The following is a 24,125-nucleotide window of genomic DNA, read 5'->3' as shown; positions in this document are numbered from 1 at the left end:
ATATATAGTATATAAATATAATGTATATGTATATCAGTATTTGGCCATTTAGTTATTATTGTTTCTTAACACTACATAGGTAGGTACTATATTGTAGGTACTTACTTTTTTTCAAATTTTTTCGGGGTTATTTATTAGGGGAATTCGCGGACCAGTCGGACCACAATTAGTAATTACCACGATTACCACGATTAAAGATTTATTTTTATCGTGTAGCGGGCTAAGAAATACTTAGGTAGTTAGGTATAGCTATGACAAAATAATTTTGCCATGCTTATAGCACTTATAGGTATAGCCCCGAGCCCGCGGTCTAGTTTTAACACGTTTCAACCATTCACTCTAATAGTTTGTAATATTGGGAATATCGAATATGAATAGTTAATTAACATATTATATTTTGTAAACACAAAATACGTCAATAATATTTAATCGTAGCGTTTGTTGCCTACCCTATTAGGTACTCTTGCACAACTTGCAAAATTCTTTATTTCATTTTGAGTAAATTTATAATAAAGTCATTATTTATTTAAATTTAGATCTTTATTTTGTTAAATACAAAAGGATGAAATTATAAAAAAAAAATCTTTGGACTTCATACGATATTTATAATTTACGTAGAAAAAACAGAGAGTAGGAACTAGGAAGTATTATTAGTATTAATATACGTATTCAGCTGCTCAATTTTTTTTGAAAACGATTCATTCCAAAGCTGTTCACCGGATTGCGCGTTACGATGGTAACCCGTCCCAAAACCCAAAGGACTCCTTACCTCCTTAAAGGTGCGCACTTTGCACAATGTTATCAATTAGTTATATTTTGCAATATCTGGTGATAACATTAAAGATATTAATTATTAAACAAATTCAAAAACATTACAGCCTTACAGGTACCTTCATTTTAGAAATATATTTTAATTTTTATCAAAGATCAATAATAAGCAAGTATTTTTTTTTTGTCTCTTGTAGTTTCTATTCATACTATTACCGTCTAAGGAATGATGGAAACTAAACTAATGATTTGCTAGGTACTAGCCACTAGGTAGTTTTACTAGCCACACAACAATAACAATGCCTCATATGCAACACATTGATGAGTTGATCAGAGAATATTTCCTATTTCGAGGATTTACTAACGCATTAAAATGGTTTGATTTTGATGTGAAACTTGACAAAGATAAAGGATTTAGAGTAAGTAACAAATTGATATTTCTCGATAGAAATTATGCTGCAGATAAAATAATGCATTAAGTACAATGACTCCATTAACAATATTTTAAAGGTGTCCTTCTATCCTAAACATTAAAAATCTTAATGATTTTGGTTTTTTTTTAAGGTGGATAAATTAGTTGAACAAATATTGCAGTTAGTATATTCCTATGATTTGTCTACGATTAGAGAACTATGGTCACATTTCGAAAGTAAATTATTTTCCAAACTTGATCAAGATATATCATATGGTTTGTACATTGTTTAACTATTTAAATACACATGTTAAAAAATTGAGTTTAAGAATATGTTTATTTTCAGCTATAAAAAAATTGGAAAATAGTTTGCTCAAATTTTATCTTATACATGCATTAACTAATAATCGTTCAGACAAAGTAAATGAGTTCCTTATCAAAATGACTAACGAACTACAATTGCAAAATGAATGGAAAGACTGGTTTAGTGAGTAAATTATAATTTTTTTTTTTTTTTTTGTATAATTATTGATTTAATAATAATTAATGTTGTATTTTTAAGTGCTGCCATACTTGAAAAATATTGAAGATAATCCATTGTTTGCCATTTACTTCACCAAGCAGTGGCAAGATTCATTTTTTATCTCTTTACATAATTTTCTCTCCATTGTATATCAAGTAAGTAAATAATCTTTGGTAAATACAATTTTCTATTTATATAAGAAAATACAAACGCTCCAATTTATAATCTTTTTAAATAATTTTTATATTATATAATGCAGTAGGTACTATCAAACTTGAATATTCTTAATTTATTGATCAACTGTTAAATTCTACTAAAAAAAAATTTCCATCCTACCAAATTAATTAGTTATATAATATGTATATTAATTTATATTTTGTAATTCATTTGTTTATATTTAATTGTTATGTTCTTATTTACTTAGATTATTCCACGTCCTAGTTTGTGCAATTATGAAGATGATGCTAACAAAATTCGTAGACTTCAAGATGAAATTGATACCCTCAAACAAAAACTTACTGATGGAGTTACTCAACCAAAATACAACACAGTCAGTGGATCATTTCATTCTCAACCACTAGATATAATTGATGATTTCTACACTGTGTCTCAGTAATTCAATTAATATAATAATCTTGACTAGTTATATATTAAAATATTTTTTTCTAGAGAAACATTTAAAAATACTAACACTGATACATCAATAAAATCATTGAGGTCGCTTATTAGAACTATCGGTGGATTGCCTACAAGTCCAATACTTGGTAAACAAGTGAACATGAAACGTATATCTCAACCAATTCCTACTAATATTTCTACTACTTCTACTACTGGTGATTTAATTATAACATTCATTTAACAATCTGGATATGTAAATATGTTATTGAATAATAATAAATTGATTTCAGATATGGGTTATAAAAAGCATGTAGGAACCAATTCAAAACTGAGTACAAGCTTATCAACTTCACCTTCATCTTACATAATGATCAAGCCGGGAAATACTAGGTGAGGGTAATTTTGTGTGAAAAATAATTTGGATAATTATCAATTTTAAACAAATTACTTATATTTGATTAAATCTTGAAATTTGTGATTAATACATTTTTTCAAAAGTTTTTATAAAAATTAAATTATTTATGACACAGTGAAAGTAGCCGTAGAACTGTATCAAAGCGTTCAATATCTTTAGAACGTGATTCGACCCGAAGTAGAGGTCCCCGTGACGCCAGTTTAGACAATTTAGACAAAAGACCTCACAAAGTTCCCCCATTTCTTTTGCTTAGCCAGGTAAGTTGGAATAAAAAATAAACTTTTAATTATATCTCATATGTAGTTATTAAATGGTTTAAATTATTGACAGGAATCCTTTAATGAGCATAAGACCAAAATTACTCAATGTTGGTTTAACATGTCTGGTTCACTGATATCTAGCACAGATGCTGACGGTTTTTTGAAAATTTGGTCAGCTGCACCATCACCAAAGTAAACCAGCTCAATATGTTAACTGATTTTAATTTATTAATTTTAGTTATGTTAATTTATAGAGTGATCGGATCAACTAACTTGAAAAAAGTCGTATACAGCTTGGATTGGTTCAAAACTAATGATCGTTATGCATTGCTAGGATGTGATGACTGTTCAATAATTTTATACGATGCTAAAGAAATGAAAAGCTCCTGGGAACTAAATCCATTTAAACAATCAACAAATCTTAAAATACAATGTGTTAAATGTGGTCCTTCTGATTCTACATTTGTTTGTTCGCTTATTTCTAAAGACAACAATAAATTACTTTTATATGATGTCAAAACGAAAAAAATTGAAGTATGGCTTGTTTATTAGTATTTTTATTGAATATCTTATCAATAGCTAAAAAGTATGGTCTAATGATTATTTCTATAGAGACAACTGATACTGGGAAATGACGATGTAGCTGTTACATGTTGTGCCTATAATCATAATGGTCAATTATTGTATGCGGGATGTGCTGATGGATCAGTACGTACAGTTGATCTCAGACATAGCGAAATTGTTGATCGTTGGACACCACATACTGATCGTTTGATGCGTCTACAATTATCTCCTGATCACAATGATTGCTACACATTAGGAGCCGATAACAAAGTATTTTATATTTGTAAAATGAACATTATTTAGTTTTTACAATGAATTGTGTTTTATCTTTTAGATTTGCCGCACTAGTATGAATGGTAATAAGCAGTCGTGCGTATGGGAAGTGAATATTAAGAAAGATAATCCACTCAAACCAAATGCATTCATGAGTCAGGCATTTACATTAGATCAGTCTGGTGGTTATATGCTATTATGCCATAGTCAAAATAATGGAGGAAATATATATAAAGTAATAATATATTTTGTTGTATACGTATATAATTATGTTTGACTTAATGTATTGATATATCTTAAATAGTAAGAACACCAAATCATATTTCATTATCGTCACATAATCTTAAAAATTTTTTGGTCTTTTCAGTTGTATAAATGTATGATATGTTTAAGTATGAAATATTGCAGAAAAGTCAATTTTACTAATTATTGTCATTCATTTAATAGATAACAAGTACTGGATTAAATGTTGTCTTATCTCTGAAAGAGCATCAAAGTATTCCAGTTGTTTGTGATTGGTCATCCCTGAATCAATGTGGGACTTGTGTGACTGGTTCAGATGACGGAACTTTGTGTATATCTACACTTCTGACTCCGTAATTCAATTTTACACTTGTTATTATTACTTCAATATTATAATTTATAATGTGAAAACTATCTCAATATAATTAATTATATAATAAATAATTACTATAATAATGTATAAGAAATAATTTAAAATTTGTATTTATTCATAAACAATTTTATATATGCAATTCATCTTTGTACACTTAAAATATAATAGTTTTATCAATAACCATATTTTTCATTTAAGCTAGTTCGTCCATCTCCAGTTTGATCCGCAGGTGGTTTCCAAATCATGTTTCCAAAATCTTCCAACTTGTCTTTCTCCAAAGTTTTAGCAATTATCTAAATATAAGAAAATATGATTAATGAAAAATAAAATATTCAGTGTTGGTGAGTTGCGGCCCAAACCCTAAATAACGTACGAGTTGCGGCCCGGGTTTATGAAAGGTACGAATTGCGGCAATACAATAATGTATATATTACAATTATTGCATATATTATATACTATATGTCCATATAAAGTATATAAACATCACAATATTATGTAGGTATTTTCTAGTATAAATTGTCGTACTTATATTAATATTGGTCGTAAAGAAAATAAAAGTATTCATAGAATTATAAAATATAATATAATATATTAATATTATGACATTATATTAAATAATAAAAAATAAAAATAAAATAAAAGTATAATTTGTGTAATATTATATTATGATAATAATGTCCAAAAAAAATAAAAGCATTCATAATGTAAGTCATATGCCTATTATGGAAGATAATACGATAAAACGATCTATATTATTTTTATCATATTATATACAAAAATATAACTTCCCATACGTATTGAACATTTCGTTTATCGTCATACATAGGTAATAGGTATATAATATATATTATATAAGTAAGGTACATATGTAATGATAATTACTTGGGCCGCAACTCACCTATCGCTAAAATATTGTCGGCCCACAACTAACTTATACCTAAAATATTATCGGGCCGGAATTCACCGGTCTCCAACACCGGAAACGAAAGGTCGGGCCGCAACTCACCCTCAGCCAAAATATTATGATAGTAATAACTTAAAAGTAACACCTCATTTAGACTTATTTCAATAGATTTTATTATTATTATTTGTCAAATAAACAATTGCCTAATAAATATTGTAGTCTTGGGGGGGAAGGTATGTATTTATCTAGGGTTCACTGACTCAAGGGGAACTTTGTACCTTACCCATATTCTGATATCTAATTGGTGATGAGTGATAACAAACGATTACCTGTATGCAGGGATCGAAACCGGTTTTTCAAAAACCGGTTAGAACCGCGGTTTTTTCATTATCGAACACCGGAACCGGAACCGACACCAAAAGCTTTAAAACACCGGTTAAAAAACCATAACTGAAACCCGAGGCCTTTAAAAGAACCGTTTATAAAACCCAAACCTAACCATAGAATTGAAAAACCGTTCTTGATCAGTTCTTGAAAAACCGATTAAAATTTAAAATCAATATCGGTTTCTTCAAATTTTATAAAGTTAATTATATTATTTATAATTCTAGTTAAAACGAGTATTTTCATTCGAAGAAAATAATATAATGTTGGAATTTATTAATAAAAATCCCGATGCTCTTATAGGTAATCACTAATCAGTATTACGAAATATTAATATCTATTGGTAATACGAATATTGTTCTATTTATATTTTATATTATCCCTAATATCCCTATACTTATTGTATTGGTTCTAAATTAAAATATAATATAACTACTATTATTTTGTCCGCCCCTATGCGATTATACATGTTTGTAATCACTAAATCAGTAATCTGTATTGTTGTTATATTATATTAATTGTAATGTTATTATTTATTGCCTATTGAGTATTGGTAATTTTTTTTTTTTATTTTTATTAAAGAAACTTTGTAAACAATTAGCTTCGACAATTATGATTATAAATATTACATATGAAAGCAAGATTAACAACAAAAATAATATTACAGATAAATTAAATTTTTAAACCAGTCTGGTTGAAGAAGGATAAAAGTGAGGTAATAATTGGTACATTTGGTGAAGAGAGAATGGATTGAGTGTCGAGTTTGATATTAAAGGAGTGAATTAGGGTGAAGAGGGTATTGCGTTGGGGAACCAGAGAGGGACAGTGAAAAAGTATGTGTGAGATATCACAAATCATGGGATCGTGAACGTGGAACATACATAAAGGAGAGTCATTGAGAGAAAGTTTATAAGAGTGAGAAGGTAGTAAGGTGTGTCCAAATCTTAGACGTGAAAAAGAGGTAATTATTTTACGATTTAGTTTGAGGTTGTGAAACCAAGGATGAGAGGGGATAGATGGTGAGATATTTTTGTACCAAGAGGCATAATTGGGGGCTAGATTGTTCCATTGGTTGCGCCATAAATTATAAATATGGTATTTTAATAAGGGACAAAAATCGGTCCAGGGAATTAGAGTTGGAGAAGGACAGCAGAACGAGGAGGTGGATTTTGCAATGGAGTCCGCTATTTCATTTCCTTTTATACCAGAATGGCCGGGCACCCAAAGGAATTCAACTATAAAATCTGAAAGGGTAAGTTCATATAGAAGTTGCCTGATCCTGATGGAAATAGGAGAAGGACGGGAATTGAAAAAATCGGAGGAGAGGCTGAGAAGACATGATAAGGAATCGGAGACGATAAGATAACTGCTGGGGGGGAGGGCAGAGATGGTTGAAAGTGCTTCTAAAATTGCAAAGCATTCCGTGGTGAATGAGGAGGCAGAAGAGGGTAGATTATTAGACATGGAGATGTGTAAGTCAGGAATGAAAAAAGCGTAACCAGCCGAAAGAGGGGAAACTGAACCATCTGTATAAATTAGGGTGGAATTTGGAAAATTATTTTGAATGTAGTCTAAGAAAAGATTGTTGACGATGATGGGTGAGAGTATTGGTAATAAAAACGACAAATGTTATTAAAAAATAGAAATATGTAAATTTCAACAATCTCTTGGATTAAAAATGTGTGTTAATAAACGTGTATTTATACCTTTTTAAATAACAGAATTGTCAATACTCCAATAACCATTTTTAGCAACTGCCAACTATCCATTTAAATTTAAATTTAATATTTTGTTCAAATATCATAAGCATAACATGAGATGAGATTTAACATGAAATATCATGAGATTTATTATACTGTAGTCTGTAATATAATGCAATATTATTGTAAATTACAATTAAATATTAATGTAATGTACTCGAATAATATGATAATAATAATATGATCTCTATAATATGTTGTATGCAAAAGCAAGTAGGTACCTACTACCAGTACTACCTACGTTGTTGAGAACACGAAATTAGTTCTGTTGATCATAACTTAGTATATTGTATGTACATTCTACACAAAGTGTACAAATCGGATACCTATATTTTAATTTTTAGGGCTTTAGGCTCAGCCCTTAATAGTTAATAGATAGATAATAAAAATTAGGTCAACGGTTTTTAGATGTAGGAAAATATAATAAAAATTTAAAACACCGTTCCAAAAACCGAAACCAAACATTTTCAAAAACCGTTCTTGAAACCGATAAATTTTTTTAAAAACCTTTTTTGAAACCGAAACCAAAACCAAAAAGTTTGAAAAACCGATCTTAAAACCTAAACCAAAACCAGAAAATTTAGAAAACCGTTCTCAAAAACCGAAACCGTTAAAATATGAAACGGTTTCGATCCCTGCCTGTATGTGATAATTTAGTTAGCTGAACTACCTACTATATTTTATGTCCGATGCAGTATTTATTATACTTGAATCATTTTTACAAATTATTTATAATGATAAAGCAATAGTAATAGCTAACTTTTTAAAATCATCTAAGCCCTCTATCTACTTAACCCATTACCATAGAAATATTATCTTTGAAAAATTAAAACAATGAGTTACAAAACTCAAAAACTATTAACTCGATTTTGATTTAGATACATAAAAATTCTCAAAAAATATCTGTTTATTAATAAAAAATAAAAAAGGAAGGTTTCTATTTGAAAAATTAAAATTTGTATTAATTGTATTATCACAGGATCATCCTTAAGTGGTACAAAAAATGATCTTCAAGTGTATTTAAAAATTCAAAAAATCCAAATTTTAATAACTGCATAATTTCACCATGAAAAAACATTTAAATATTTTAAAAGTTAAGTGGGGATCCGTTCAATGTATTCTCTTAATAGTTAATATGTCAGAGCAGGCCCCACACGTCATATTTTTTGCCCTGGTAAAAATCTAAATTAGAGGCCAAATATTTTTCTAATATAATATATTGAAGTGATTATTTGCATAAGCCATGAACGCCAAACCCTAGTACTATGGATCCTTCTGGCCCCCTCTTCACACATGTAGAAGCCTTGTGTCACAGCAAATTTATATAATTATTTTGATCAATTAATAATATGAAATAAAAGTAATAACAGAAAGTTATTACATTTTTAAGTAATTAGATAATAAAAAGATATAATCTACATACTTTTTTATCTTTTTTCTCTAACTGCTTTTGTCTTTTCTCTGCTTCTTTCAATTCTTTCAAAACTTTCTCTAAAAATAATATTCATAAATAATATATTAAACAAGCGACTGAAAGTTTGGAAACAATTTATATAATTAATATAATATTATAAAGAAAAATATAATTTGTAAACAAAGTAAACAGTAAACAGTAAAATTTAAATGTATATTCATCAGTTTCTATTGTTTCTAAAACAATACAGTTCATTTTTTAAACATATACAGTGTGATCACGATTTATGGTAATACTAAATATCTCAGGTGCATGTCCTTGTATTGAACTGGCGTTTTCGGGAGGTGATAGGGAGTACCTAAATACATATTTTTGGATAAATTTCAATTTATTAACACTTTTGGTGTGCGCATGCGCAATACAACTTACATTTTTTTAAATAGAAACACTATTTTTTTTCTACATATTCGGATAGATTTTTTTTTTTTGAGCATTTTTTGTATCAACAGTTTTTTTCTATTTTCAAAACTGACCAAGTTAGAGTAAGTCAAAATTTGGATTTATGCATCATTCGTATTTAATGAAATTTTTATTTATAACCACTGGAAATAATAAAATAAGTGCCAAATAAATGTTTAATTTACTTTATCTGTTTACAAATAATAATTTATTTATACAATATGTTTAGTAAACTCTTATAATATGATTACAATTTAATAGTATCTAATATTAATATTAAATAAAAAATAAAATGTATTAAATACATTTATCTTATGAATTGTTCAAAATTTTCGCCATCATGTTCTAAACATGATTCAAGTCGCCTCAAAAATTCAATCGAAGTTGCCGCCTTGATTTGTTCTTCACTTAAAATATCACATGCTGCCTGTATTTTGTTTTTAAGTCCTGAAGATTGACAGGTGGATCTGCATAAACCACAGTCTTCAAATAACCCCATAAAAAGAAATCCAATGGCGTTAAATCTGGGGATCGTGCAGGCCAAGGAATGACGCCAAAAGTACCAATCCAGCGATTTGGAAATATTTGATCTAAATGTCGTCTAACAATAATTGCATTGTGGGCTGGTGCTCCATCTTGCTGGAAAAACATACGTTCTCGTGTATAATGAAACATCATCCAACAGTGTTGGTAGTTCATTGGTTAAAAAATTAAGCTATCGTCTGCCATTAAGTGTACCATCATAAAAGAACGGTTCTATTAGCTTTCCACCAACTAACCCACATCATACATTAATTCCCCAGACCGTTTGAATATTAGTTTTACGTGACCAGTGTGGGTTTGTGTCATCCCAGTATCAATGGTTTTGTTTATTCATAATGCCATTGTTAGTGAATTTTGATTCATCACTCCAAAGAATTAACAATCATAGGATTATCATATAATTTAATATTGAACCAAGCTATAAATCTACGAATAGAATCTCCTGCACGCAAATGTTGGACAAAATCTATTTTATATGGGTGCATTTTGTGTTTTTTTAGAATTTTTTGGACATAACCATATGAAACTCCAATTTCGCGAGCAACATGCCTAATTGACGAACGTGGATTAGTTCTTATGTATGCTAGTACCTGTAATTCTGTATCGTCATCAAACATACGCCTTTGTTGGTTCATTTGTCTGCCAGGAAATCTTCCTTCCTGATTTAACCCTTGTAAAAGTCGTAAAACATAATTAAATGGTGGATGGTATCTTTCTGGGTATTGTTCGGCATATGTCGCAGCGGCTAGGCGTACATTACGCTGACATTAACCATAAATTAAAACCAATTCAACTTTTTCAGCGTTATTCATATTTAAAAACGTATAATTTATAAGAGTACTTAATAACTAGACATACACAGGTAACGCTCACACTTTAGTACAGGTCTAGTTACAGAATAAAAATAAAATTATATTTTTCATCAAACTAAATACCTTAATAGTTGCATTATCTGATTATCTTATCGTTATTTGAGCTATTGTAAAATAAAACAAAATTCAACCACAAAAATAGTTAAAATTGTAATCGTATTATAGGAGTTTACTAAACAAATATTATCACATACTCTAGATATTGACAAACAGTATTATTAAATTATTATTTGTAAACAGATAAAGTAAATTAAACATTTATTTTGCACTTATTTTATTATTTCCAGTGTTTATAAATAAAAATTTCATAAAATACGAATGATGCATAAATCCAAATTTTGACTTACTCTAACTTGGTCAGTTTTGAAAATAGAAAAAAACTGTCGATACACAAAATGCTAAAAAAAAAATCTATCCGAATATGTAGAAAAAAAATAGTGTTTCTATTTAAAAAAATGTAAGTTGTATTGCGCATGCGCACACTAAAAGTGTTAATAATTTGAAATTTATCCAAAAATATGTATTTAGGTTCTCCCTATCACCTCCCAAAAACGCCAGTTCAATACAAGGTCATGCACCTGAGATATTTAGTGTTACCATAAATCGTGATCACACTGTATATGTATATATAAGTGATTATTATTTATTTATTTAATCATAATACCTTCTGCTTCATTGGAGTTGCTTTTTTCTTTGTTAATTACGTTTTTTACTTTCTCATCAATATTGGATTTTATTTTAGAATCAATTTTTTTTTCTTCTTTTGGTATTGTTGATGTTAATAATGGTGATGAACCATTATTACTTTTTGGATTTACTTTGACCACTTGTTCTACTTTAGGTGTATTTTCTTCTATCAGAGGTTTAGTAAGTTCTGGTAATGTAGTCGGTCTTACAATGTTAATAATTTTTCTAAGTTTTTCTTCTTCTTCTTGTAGCTCATTAATTTTAATCTATGTTCAAACAAATATATAATAAAAAATATTAATTATTAAAAACTATAAATATTACTGTACTTTCAATCTTTTGATCTCAATTTTGTCAACAGTTTTATAATTTCTAAGATCAGACATAAAAGATTCCAAAGAGTCTTCATCATTAGTCCCACCATACTCTTTGGTGACATTTTGATTTAATCTATTTAATTTACTCTTGGTATGTTTAAGATCAGCAATCAGAAGCTTATGTTTCTCCATCTGAAAAAAAAAATGATAGTAAATACAATCTAAATTAAATATCAACTTTATATCATCATTTTAATTTAATATTACAATATACATTGTGCATACCAATGTTTCATAAGTATCAACAGTTTCGGCAGCTTTACCAAATTTTTTCATTCTTTTTTTGCGCTTTACATCAATATCCCCTGTACGATCTAAGAAATTATCATCATCACTGTCGTAAAAGTCTTCCTCTTCCCAATTTTTTTCTTTACGTTTTCTACTTTCTACAATATAAAAAGGTAATTGTAAAATTAAAATTAATAAATAAACGCAAAAGTATTTACCATGCGTAGATTGTCTTAAAAGTCCATACATATCCAAAATTTTACATGCTTCCAATGCACAATGTGCAATTGCTTCTTTTTTTTTACCACTTATTGTGGCTTCAGCAATTTGTGGTCTTCCTGTAATGTTTGCTATTGGTAATCTAAAATAGGATTGTTAAAACGTATTGAAATAAAATTATTATAAATAATATTACATACTCTATACGACAGGTAAATGTTCCAAATCCTTTTTCTGATACATCATACTCTAATTCTTGTCCTTCTCTTTCAAACCAACCTTTCAATGTTTTTTTAGGATCGTCCAAATATAATTGCTCATTTTCTTTAGGAGCAAAAGGATTTTCTTTGGTATCTTCTTCTTCATTTGCATCTTCGCCTAAAATATAAACAATACATTACATTAAAAAATATATAGTTTAAAATTTAAAAAAAAATATTTAATTATACAATTGCATTTCAAAATTTTTAACCTATGAAAAAATACACTACAACAAAGTAATGAAAAATAAATGTTTATTTAAAGTTTAAATCATCTAAGCTTTGAAAGAAAAGAAAAATAAGTTTTAATGCCATTTAGAATTAGGATTATCAATATATTAAATATTTATATATAATAATAGTAATACATACCCATTCCCCAATCAACACCTTGTTCCATTTTTTTTCTCTCTTCTTCTTCTCTTTTTAGTCTGAGCAACTCTTGTTCTCTTTCTCTCTGTTCAAGTTCTGCTTGCCGTTTAGCTTTTAACTCAGTAACAGTTAATTCAGATTCTTTTTCTTCATCATCTGGTGGTCCTTGTAATAAATACATTCTAGTACTACCACCAAAGCTAATCAAATGACCAACCTAAAAATTGCATAATCAAAAGTAATTAAATACTATATAACATATAGTATTTTTACAGCTAACTTAACATAATATGTATAAATAAATTTAAAAACTTACATGGACTTTTACATATGTTTTAGGCTTTATTCTTAAACGGTTTAAGAATGTTCCATGTGTACTATCTAAGTCATATAAATAAAACCCTCTATTTTCATCGCTAACAGAAAAAGTAGAACGATACTGTAGGACTGCATGAAAACGTGAGATGGTTGGATGAGCCATTGTGACATGGCAATTATTTAAGCGTCCAAAGCAATGAAATGATCGACTTTCTAATTGAATTATACTTAACATTACACCAGATTTTAACTCCTAAATAAAAATAAAAATAAAATAATGACAGTTAAATGATAGCAATGTATACCATTAATAAAATCCTGATGAATAAACTGTTGATACAAACCTCTAAAAAATATTTATCTCCAGGTCTTCCACCCCAAGATGGTTCTTCGTATGGAATAGGAACTTGGGAAGTTATTTTGGAAATTTTTTTTGGCTTATCTATTTGTTGTTCAATAATGGGTTTGGTATTTACTGCCATGTTTGTCGTCGATGCAACATCAGCATCATCATTAATGATGTCCTCACATATTACTGGTTTTTTCATGCCTGGTCTGGGACCGAACAATTTAGGCACTTTGAACACAGGGCTTTCTTTTTCGTTTTCGTTTTCCATGGTAAATAATAGTAAGTATACTTGAGGTGTAGGTGCGTTTGACTGAAGAGTTATGTTTATGAACGTAAATAGAGGAACCAAAACCTTATTTACCGGTAACTAATATATTATGAAGATGAGATGTCTTGACTTTGAGAGACCCGCAAACTAAATAGAACGAGTTGATGAGACACTTAAAGAAAACGAGAATTATCTTCTATGATTTATGAAATATAAATTATCAATATATAAGCTAAACTGAACGTTTTCGTATATTTTTGTTTGTTATTATCTCATATCTATTATCAGTTTTCATGAGTCCACAACGCACAGGCGACAGGCCACAACAATAATATCCTATGTCAAAATATCATAGAATAAAGATAATATGATCGAAGATCGAATACTTACCTTATTTTTATAATTAATAACGATTTGTTACGTTTCTCGACTTCTTGGCTCTTGCCCCGTGGACCAATACCTAATTTTTAATTTTTTTCATTAACTTTACTATTGTTCTGTATTATTAACGCTATCCAGTATGTCCATCGAATTTAAAAAACGTAAAGTTGTGCAAAACCGACGTAGGCGAGCTACGTCAGATAGTGAAAACAGTGATGAAGAAAGTGCTGTTGTTTTAAACGAAAAACGAAATAAAAAATGCAGCCCATTTATACAAAGTACTTCAAACAAAAAGCTCAAAGCATCTGAACCGTTACATGATTCTTCAGAGAGTGATAATGAATCTGTCGGTGTTTCATATCGTTCTAAAATGGACACCGACATGAGTGGACCAAAGGACATGGGTGCAACAGCAACAATTGAAATAGATACTGAACTTGACAAAGATGCCCAAGCTATCTATGAACGTTCTTTACAAGTGAATAAAGAACTTAAAGGTAAAGAAGATGACAAGGTTTATAGAGGTTTAGCAAATTATACTCAATATTATGAGAAAAAAGATACAGCTTTAGGTAATGCATCTAGTGGGATGGTACGCAAAGGACCTATAAGAGCACCAGCAAATTTACGTTCTACTGTTCGTTGGGATTATCAACCTGATATTTGTAAAGATTATAAAGAAACTGGTTTTTGTGGTTTTGGTGACAGTTGTAAATTCTTACATGATCGTTCAGATTATAAATTTGGGTGGCAATTAGAAATGGAATCTTCTCAACAATGTGATTCTGATGATGATGATCCATCAAAGTATGAAATTAAAGAAAATGATGAAGATTTTCTGCCTTTTAAATGTTTGATTTGTCGAGGATCTTATGTCAACCCTGTAATGACAAAATGTAAACATTATTTCTGTGAAAAATGTGCTTTAGCACATTTCAAAAAGAGCACTAAATGTTTCGTTTGTGAGAAACAAACTGGAGGATTTTTTGATCCAGCTAAAAATATTATTGAAAGACTTAATGCAGCTAATACAGACATAATACATGAATGCAATTCAGACGAAGAATCAGATTAAGTAATATATTATTATAATATACCTATTACCTAAGTATCAAAAAATATGTAATATAATACCATAGTTGTAAATGCTTAAAAAATGTGTATTAAAAAAACTTTCTCCTCTATAGTGTTTACAGTACAATAGAAATCTTTTTTTTTTATTTTAGATTTATAAACTACCTTCATTCAGTACAAAAACTGTGGATGATCTGTGTTATTAATCTTAATATAAGAAACTACTAACTAATTAAAACAAACATATTGTATTAATTTAATGTTCCAAAATATTATGATTGAATTCTAGAACTCTATGAGAAAAATAATTTTGTAAATAATTTTAAGAGCCTATGAATTAGGTATTATTATAATTTTTTTTTTTTTATTAAAAACAAATTCTAAACATTATCATACATTAATTATTATTACAATGTTTTACTTTTTTTTTTTATATTCTGCATTTCATTTTTTATTACATTCTATCGATAGATGTGAGATGGTTGGATGAGCCATTGTGACATGGCAATTATTTAAGCGTCCAAAGCAATGAAATGATCGACTTTCTAATTGAATTGTACTTAACATTACACCAGATTTTAACTCCTAAATAAAAATAAAAATTAAAAAATGACAGTTAAATAATAGCAATGTATACCATTAATAAAATCCTGATGAATAAACTGTTGATACAAACCTCTAAAAAATATTTATCTCCAGATTTTCCACCCCAAGATGGTTCTTCGTATCAAATAGGAACTTGGGATGTTATTTTGGAAATTTGTGAGAAACTTGATAGGTAACTTGATACTAATTACAGGTATATAAGGGTATGATATAAAATATATTAATTCAACTAACCTATAAGTTATTAAAATTAAATTAATAAAAGGAATTAAGGAATATTATATTAAGATGTTTAATAAAACAAAATATCATATTATAATAGAATTATAATAATAATACTAAAAAAATAATATTACAATAGAAGGAATTAAGGAATATTATATTAAGATGTATAATAAAACAAAATATTAAAATAAAATTCATGGTAATAGTTATATATAATTACATATTTTATGTAAAAGTTAAAGATTATTATATTATTACTTAGTTATATAGGGTATAATAAGTTACTATATAATATCATAGTTAGTCTACTATGATATAATAATAAACACAGAATGATATATTTTGTAGAAACAAAAACTATATATATGAAAATTAATTATGATAAATGTTATAAACTTTTGTTTATATGGAAAATAAACATGTTTTATATCAATTTCATCAATAGACCAAATTTCAAGATTATTTGATATTTTTTGTACTTCATAAATACCAATTGATGAACTTTTACAAAGCATTTTATAAAAATCATTTTTATACAAAATTTCCTTTCAACTAACTATATTCGATTTATTATCAAAGCAAATATTTTCAATCATTATTATATCACCAGATTTAATTCTACAGAAATTATTAGGTGGACTAATTCTAATGCTAAAATGTTGAAACTCTAAAATGGTTAGGTTAGATTAGGTTAATGTTCTACATCATCAACCAGATGTATAAGTCCGTGGAAGTTGTGTGTTATAAAGCTTTTATCATATAAAACCATAACACTTTGAACAAAATGAAGAAGAAGACTCTTGACATATGTTTGCATTTCTTTATTCCTCCAGTTTCTGGATTTTAATAAAATTGATATTGCAACATGTAAAGTCAAAATATTATTATATTTATTTTCATCTAAAACTCCTCTAAGAGCCACTGGTCCAGTATATAATAAAAATGTATGATATTCAGTTGCTTTCCACCTTAATAAATATTTTAAATCCCTTGGCTGTCTTACAAATTCTTCTGTTAAGCTATTTCGGTTATTTATCATGAAGTCTGATATAACTTGTATTAATTTTTGTGAAAATTTGTTTGGAATACTTCCACTATAGGTTAGGTTAACAATAATGTAGGTACGCATGACTCCTAATAATACCAAATGCATGTAATCTAATATAAATGAATGAACAAAATCAATATTTGGTATTTTTGTTAAAGGAGTTTCATGTAGTCTATAGTTAGTATCAGACCAATTTAGAAAATCTTCATTAGTTCTCAATGTACAATTAAGATCTGTAAAAACTCGCTTTTTGTCTACTGTAGTACCCTGAACAGTACATTTAGTGCACAAATTAAAGCCACTATGCCCTTTGATTCTAAATTTCTAAGTATATTTTTTTTTGCGGGTGCATCAGCAAAAACCAACTATTTGTATTTTAATTTTAGTTGTTATACCTCGTATATTTAGTTCTACTAAAATTTGTATTGTGTCATATATCCCCTGCTTTTTATCATATCAAAAGTGACGTACCTCACATTTTTTGGGAATTTTGTGTGTAGTATATCTCGGTGGGGTTTTAACTTAACGCCACCGTTTCCTTACCAAATGGTTTGCTTTAGGATTCCCTACAATGCACCCCCGTAATTTTGGGGGTTTAGCTCCACAATCGATAAAAAAAATGATCCGATCTTCCTGAAATTTTGTAAGTAGGCCAGGCAGTACCTGCTGTTTATCATATTATAATTTACTTAACCCCCCATTTTTGTTAAGTTTATTTCGGCGGGGTTTTAACTTAAGACTACCGTTACTTATCAAACAGAGTTTCATATTTTTCATGGTATTATATATATTTTTTTTTTTTTTTTTAGAATTTAATAATGGATCAAACACCTGGCGTGAGTATATTATATTATTTTTTAACCATATTATATGGATTGTTTGTGGAATTTGTTTTACGTTATTATTTTATTTGGTATTTAGTGTAGCTATCATTAGTTAAGTTGATAGTTGTTATTGGTTATTGTTCCGTTTTTACGTTATGATTGTATTTGTTGTTTAACGCATCGACCAAAATGAAGATATTGTTGATTTGGGTTCACCGGTTGTAAGTTAAAATAAGCATAATTCATTTTAAATTTTGATTTTGATTCTATCTGCCAAAGCAAAGACATAATAAGTCAACTTTATGATTTTATTTTGTTTTTCAGCGCAATCGCAATTTCGACGAGGCCAAGAGTTCACCGGTTGTAAGTTAAAAGTGCATTTTATTTATCTTTGTATTTTGTTGTTTTGATGTATTGTTTTTAATAGGTTTCTGATGATGAAGCCGAAGTACTTGAAGTGCAGGGGTGCAGTTTACCCAAACCATACGTGAGTACATTCGTCATGTATATGTTTATTGTTATTTTTTTCCACATTGCTCGTTAGGTTAGGTTGTGCACAGGGATGTATTGGTAAATAATGATTTGAGTATACGCCATATTTTCAAGGCCGGATTAAGAACCTATTGGGTCCCGAGGCTGAAATTGCATATGGGCGCTTTTGACAAAACATGCTTTACAAAAACGCTCGCTACGCTCACAGAAAGATACATCTTTCTAACTATTTCAAAAATTAACAATTGCATTATAAAATTACAAAATTAATAGGTATATGTAAATTATGTCTATAAAACTACTAATTGTAGTATAAGTAAATAAATTACATAAATAACATTTTATTGTTAAAATATTACATTAATACATTACAAAATATTCCAAATACTTCGGTTTTATATGTTTTTTTAAATATTTTTTGATCGTGTATCATCTGCTGATCTGTGACCCAATAGCCATGACTTCACATACACTTCTGGTTTCCAAACATGCAAATGCAATGGAGGACCATTTATTTTAATAAACATCAATTCAGAAATATGTTCAACAGTTAATCTTGTTCGAAGATCATTGCAAATAATATTTAATAGGCTAAAGCCTCTTTCACACTCGGCTGTGGAACATGGAAATGTTTGAACACAATTATGCATTTCTAAGATCGATGTTCTGGAACTTTTATCTTCTTCTAAAAGTTCTCTAAAACCATGAACTGCATATCTTTATTTTAAAAAAATCGGTCACATATTCGTTTCACTTGGTCTTCCCCATACCTTACACCAACCGTTTGAGGCCAAGTAGTTTTATCTAGTATACAGATATCTTGAAGAATTGAATTATCAATATCATTTTTATCTAATAATCTTGAATTTAGATTAACACAGATACTTGTTATGAACTGATCACTATTAATGAAAACAATTCTTGAATAATTAGACAACTTTATATTTTTAAATAACATATTTGATAAATCTTTTTTAAATTCATCCATGTGATCACCATTTTTGTATTTAAATGACTCTATTATTCTTATTGTTCTTTTAATTTTTGAATCAGCATTTATCAATGTAATATCTTTACTTTGGAGAGCCAAAGATAAAGTTGAAAGTTCGTACAATACATCACACATTAAAGCTAAATCAGAAATGAGCACAGCCTGTGCACAGGCAAAATGGCGGTTTAGCATACCCATGTCCCATATATTTAGTAAGGGCCTTAATGCGTACGGACCGTACCGTATGTAGGCTTGTGTGTAGATTCGTAGGTACGTCGTAGATTCGTAGGTACGTCGTACACTCGTATGTACGTAAATATGGTTTATCGTTTATAAATTATGAAATTGAAATATAACACAGAATAACACAATTTTATAATAATAATATTATATTACTTAAATTCAACAGGCATAACAGCAATAGATAAACATTAAAAATGATAAGTAATTCATACAACAACAAATCTATTTTAAATATTTTATTAAATATTGTCATATTCTATGTATACATATTATAAAATATTCAACTCTATTATCTATTTATAGCTTGTTTATGATAACATTGTATGGTTCTCGAGCGTTCGTCGCTCGGCCGCGGGTGATATAACCTTACTGGTTGTAGATTGTAAATAATACTATCAATAACAATTTATTTACAATTATATTAGATATACTGGATTATACCAAGGTCTTAGACTATTGGCTATACAAGTATACCGTATAACAACCTAATAAATGATATATTTTAATCATAAAGACATAAAATATTATTTTATATGTTATACAGTAGAATTTAAAAAGCCAATTTTAAATCTTCAAAAACTATTAGCTTAGCACTAACCGTATACACGCCGTATATTCAACATTTACCCACCGTATACTTATAAAATGAATGTTTTTTTCACGTATACGCATTTCTTTGTAAATATTGTTATCAGTATACGCCGTATACTCCCGTATACGCTCCAATACACCCCTGCGACTTGTGCATGGTTTTCATTGGAGTTTTCATGATTTTTATTTTCATTGATTGTTTTCTCGTGTTTTTTGATATGTGTTCATTGTGTATTGTCATCAGTTTAATCCTTTGAACTTGAACCATATCTCCAAATTGAAGGAGCTTGCATCGGATGTAGACAGCGTGGTTGTGGCATTCTGGCATTCACCGATGCTTCTGCCTACAGGCCCGTAGTACCATTTAACGTAATTGTTGATGGGCACGATTGCTTGTGCAAAAACACAAAATTGTTATATTCCATTTTTGGTTCGGCGCGGAAGAGTATGTTTGATTTTTTTGATTTTGTTGTTTCTAGATTTTATCCATTATGAATTTATTATCGATGGCGACCCGGCGTTGCCTTTGCGAGCACTTGTAAGTGTTCCTAAAGTAGGGTTTAGAAATTCAGAATCAGACGATTCATCCTTCGATGACGATAATATATTAGATCAAAAAACTAATTACCGGCAAAGGTTTTTTGAACTTATTTTGGGTTTTGTGCTTGGTCAAATATTAATATTCTTTACATTAATATTTTGAAATTTAGGTTCTACGTAGCTGGCAACGGCCTGCAGTTACCAGTCGACGCCCACTCAACATTTGTTCAAAGGTTCGTTGACCCATTTCATGTTTCAATTAAAAAAGTTCAAGTCCATGTCGCCGTTACTTTTTCATTGAAATCGCGATGTCGTGCAGTACTTGTAAACCGGACGGCAATACAAGCATGCACAAAAGGCGTTAAGTTTTACAACGGGTTTGGTAATTATGATTTATGACCATGGATATTTTAAGGCTGAAAGTGTTAGGCCCCAACACCAGGTAATTTTTTTAAGCTAAAAAAAAGTTAATTGGCGTTGGGTGATTATTTTGTTTTTGTATTTAGAATCTACTACCTAATTTAACGTATTTGCATGGGTATAATTTGTCCTCAGCGAAGAAATTATTTTTAGTTCCGATAAATCTTGGCCGTACTACGTTGATTTGGTCGTGGGTGGCAAATTAAGGGCTTTGTCAACTTGCGTTTGAGCAATTAATAGATCAGCAGTTTAATCGGGCCGTAAGTTATTTGTTGTTTGAAGAAGTAATTAATTTTTTTGTTATGGATTGTTATTTTTTTAATTTTTTTTTGTAGCTCCTTGCTAAGGTCTATGACTTAAAATTAGTCGTTAGGTACTTCCTTTTTGGGGATACACAGTACCTCGATTCTCAAAGGCTTTCTTGTTTATTTCCATGCAAACAAATTGCTGTGGGCCGGAAGAAGAGGACGCGGAGGAGCAACGACGGGTGGGTGTCGTTTAATCCCTCCAAAATCGGCGATTTCACAAAATCATCCGTTAATATATTTGGCCATGTGCCCGTCGGACCATTTATTTGTGTCGTAATTGTAAATGTATTCAATCACCTCCTTGAAGTTGACATTTTTGAATGCTCCTTCAATGACGTGAGTTTTTTTTTGTTTAATTTCGTATTTATTTATACCAGTTTGTCGTGTTTATCGGTTTTGTAGGCCGCTCACGCATGGCTTGATCTTTTGTCAAAACTGATTGGTATAGAAGCAGGCATGGGGGCATCCGCGGGTTCCGGATTCTCTTTTTCATTGAATAGGCTTCTAAGGGAGTACGGCTAGAACTCAGATATCATGATAGGTAAATTGTCCATCGCTGGAACAGTGCCACATTTGGACGTGGTTGCTGCCTTGATTAACGGTAGTACTAGTGCATATAAACTGTCAATAATCAAATATATATTCCTCCGAAGACCAGATTGTGCAGACGTTGTGTCCGCTTTAAGGTTCTATGTAAGGAAAATTGTTTAAGTCATTCCATTGTCATTATTGACATCCAATTCGCCCCGGGCCATGTACGATTTTGTTTTTTGCTTATTGATATTTATTAAGAATTAATATTAATTTCTTGATTTTTAGATGCGATTGGACGTTTGTTGGCGACGTAGACCGTAGGTCTCGGTAGAAGACAAATGCAGCTGCTGAAATGTGTATGTAAAATTTTGATAGACGTGAACATTTTCCATTTTGTAAATCTCAATGTGAGGACATAGCTAGTCCGGATATTGTATATAGGGTGGTACCAATTTACACACCCGAGATTAGACGGCACATAAAAGTTGCCGTTGAATCCTCCGCGGCTGTTCGTAAGATCAATACAACAATGGATGTTGGTCCCGGCGTGCCTTGACGCGGGCCCGCGTAATAGCCGTTTGAATTCAAACCGCGCAATTACTTCTCTTTTCAACCGCCAATCGACGACGGACGACACCGACACGCGATAAGCGCGCCTGGAACGGTCGATCCGCCGAGACTCCGAACCGGTCGACAGTAGAGGGAGTTCTATGACCGACACTGAACGACACACGCTCCTCACCACCCCGCTATTTTGATTTTTGTGTTGATCATTTTCTGGCGGTTGTATTTTCAACCACCACAATAAAAAAATCATTATACCGCGAACTGTTTGTGTTTTTCTTTTCACCACCTCCTACACTAGTGACACCACTGACTCACGCGGTATCCGTCCAGGACCGCCACAAAATTGGCTCCCCGAACAGGAATCACCGGTAAGTGAATACTTTTGGTATCATGTACTTACCCCAATACTACCCCCCTACCCCCATCACAGACCCCTGGTGTGCAACTTGCGAAAAACTCCCGATTCCATACGATGGAATCGTGGTTTGCAGGCTATAACGGAAAAACCGGCGTTACGTAACTTTGAAGTACGTAACGACGGTCCGCGCCGCCCGACTTACGGACGCACCGACTTCACTGCGCGCGACACCGCAAACACGGACAGGTAAGAGCGCTAGAGCGCGAGAAGGTCGTACAACCACCGCTCAGCACCACCACCCACCCAACGACACCACGCAAGTACCCGGGACAAAAATACACAAAACCGGACTGCATTCGTAATCACGATAGTCGACTGGACAATGCACACACGCGCATCCGCAACAAACGTCACGAAAACCGGCTAGTGTAATCACAGACCCACACTGACCTACATTCGTACGTAAATAAACACTGATAAACGGCCAACAACAACAACTGCATTACATATTTTCCCGTCAATAACACCGGAAAAACAACCGGACGAGATGTCGGGAAAATACATTAATGAGTTGACCGTTGCGGAATTACGTTACGAGTGTAGACAGCGCGGGCTACCGGAAGGGGGCGTGAAAGACGCTCCCGAAATCCGATTGTCCCAGCGTTTCGCGGATATGGACCTGCAGGCCAACGCCATCCGGTTCCAGCCTATGGAGACCATTAGGCCAACCGGAAGTGTCTCGGATTTGAGTCAGGCGTACCATGCCGGACCACTCGAGACCACAGCGGACGACCAAACAGACACCCGCCACCGCTAAACACCACCAACAAAAACACAACCAACCAACAAGCCACGGACATGATCCAAATGGCCCGCGGTATAATTCAGGAGGAACGGCAATCGGCAGCGATCTCAACGCATGCGCACAGTTTGGAATCACGACTGGCCATGCTTGTGGGCCGCATGATCCGTTTTGGCGACGACCAACGTCGCATAGCAGAGATAATGTGACGTCTGGAGATGGGTATATCACACCAGTCACCGGAACCACAACCGGAAG

At 30.8% G+C, this 24,125-nt stretch overlaps 4 protein-coding genes across 5 annotated transcripts; 3 read left to right on the top strand and 1 right to left on the bottom strand.

Annotated features, from left to right (window-relative positions):
* The first annotated feature begins 730 nt into the window (after window positions 1–730).
* On the top strand, window positions 731–4,629 carry LOC107164423 (WD repeat-containing protein 91). Its single transcript, XM_015512247.2, has 14 exons — window positions 731–886; window positions 966–1,187; window positions 1,333–1,456; window positions 1,527–1,667; window positions 1,743–1,858; window positions 2,128–2,315; window positions 2,373–2,536; window positions 2,612–2,711; window positions 2,852–2,993; window positions 3,067–3,188; window positions 3,251–3,530; window positions 3,609–3,830; window positions 3,895–4,068; window positions 4,281–4,629. Exons 2-14 carry the CDS (start codon window positions 1,068–1,070, stop codon window positions 4,431–4,433), a joined length of 2,046 nt encoding a protein of 681 aa, XP_015367733.2. The 5' UTR covers window positions 731–886; window positions 966–1,067; the 3' UTR covers window positions 4,434–4,629.
* Window positions 4,630–9,539: 4,910 nt separating this feature from the next.
* On the bottom strand, window positions 9,540–14,106 carry LOC107164416 (kanadaptin). The gene is given in 11 exon segments (XM_089228261.1): window positions 9,540–9,814; window positions 9,817–10,009; window positions 10,504–10,583; window positions 11,450–11,738; window positions 11,802–11,981; window positions 12,075–12,235; window positions 12,296–12,438; window positions 12,497–12,674; window positions 12,929–13,145; window positions 13,245–13,499; window positions 13,591–14,106. Coding segments are annotated over 11 exon segments (2,106 nt in total). The 5' UTR covers window positions 13,864–14,106; the 3' UTR covers window positions 9,540–9,677.
* Window positions 14,107–14,176: 70 nt separating this feature from the next.
* Window positions 14,177–15,933, top strand: mdlc (RING finger protein mdlc). Its single transcript, XM_015512251.2, has one exon. The coding sequence runs from the start codon at window positions 14,384–14,386 to the stop codon at window positions 15,317–15,319; it is 936 nt and encodes a 311-aa protein (XP_015367737.1). The 5' UTR covers window positions 14,177–14,383; the 3' UTR covers window positions 15,320–15,933.
* Window positions 15,934–16,701: 768 nt separating this feature from the next.
* LOC149055390 (uncharacterized) lies at window positions 16,702–22,968 on the top strand. 2 transcript variants are annotated; one of them, XM_089228260.1, is made up of 5 exons: window positions 16,702–18,242; window positions 18,346–18,384; window positions 18,449–18,508; window positions 21,049–21,260; window positions 22,426–22,968. In XM_089228260.1, exons 1-5 carry the CDS (start codon window positions 18,211–18,213, stop codon window positions 22,452–22,454), a joined length of 372 nt encoding a protein of 123 aa, XP_089084386.1. In that variant the 5' UTR covers window positions 16,702–18,210; the 3' UTR covers window positions 22,455–22,968. The 2 variants fall into 2 exon arrangements, 1 of the variants encoding a protein (XP_089084386.1); XR_016191868.1 differs by lacking the exon at window positions 21,049–21,260 and having other exon boundaries at window positions 16,702–18,384.
* The last annotated feature ends 1,157 nt before the right edge of the window (window positions 22,969–24,125 follow it).

This window comes from Diuraphis noxia, unplaced genomic scaffold (assembly GCF_037042655.1).
Source record: "Diuraphis noxia isolate RWA-SAM2 unplaced genomic scaffold, SU_Dnox_SAM2 contig0005, whole genome shotgun sequence".
NCBI lineage: Eukaryota > Metazoa > Arthropoda > Insecta > Hemiptera > Aphididae > Diuraphis > Diuraphis noxia.
This window is presented reverse-complemented; position numbering and strand designations above follow the sequence as displayed.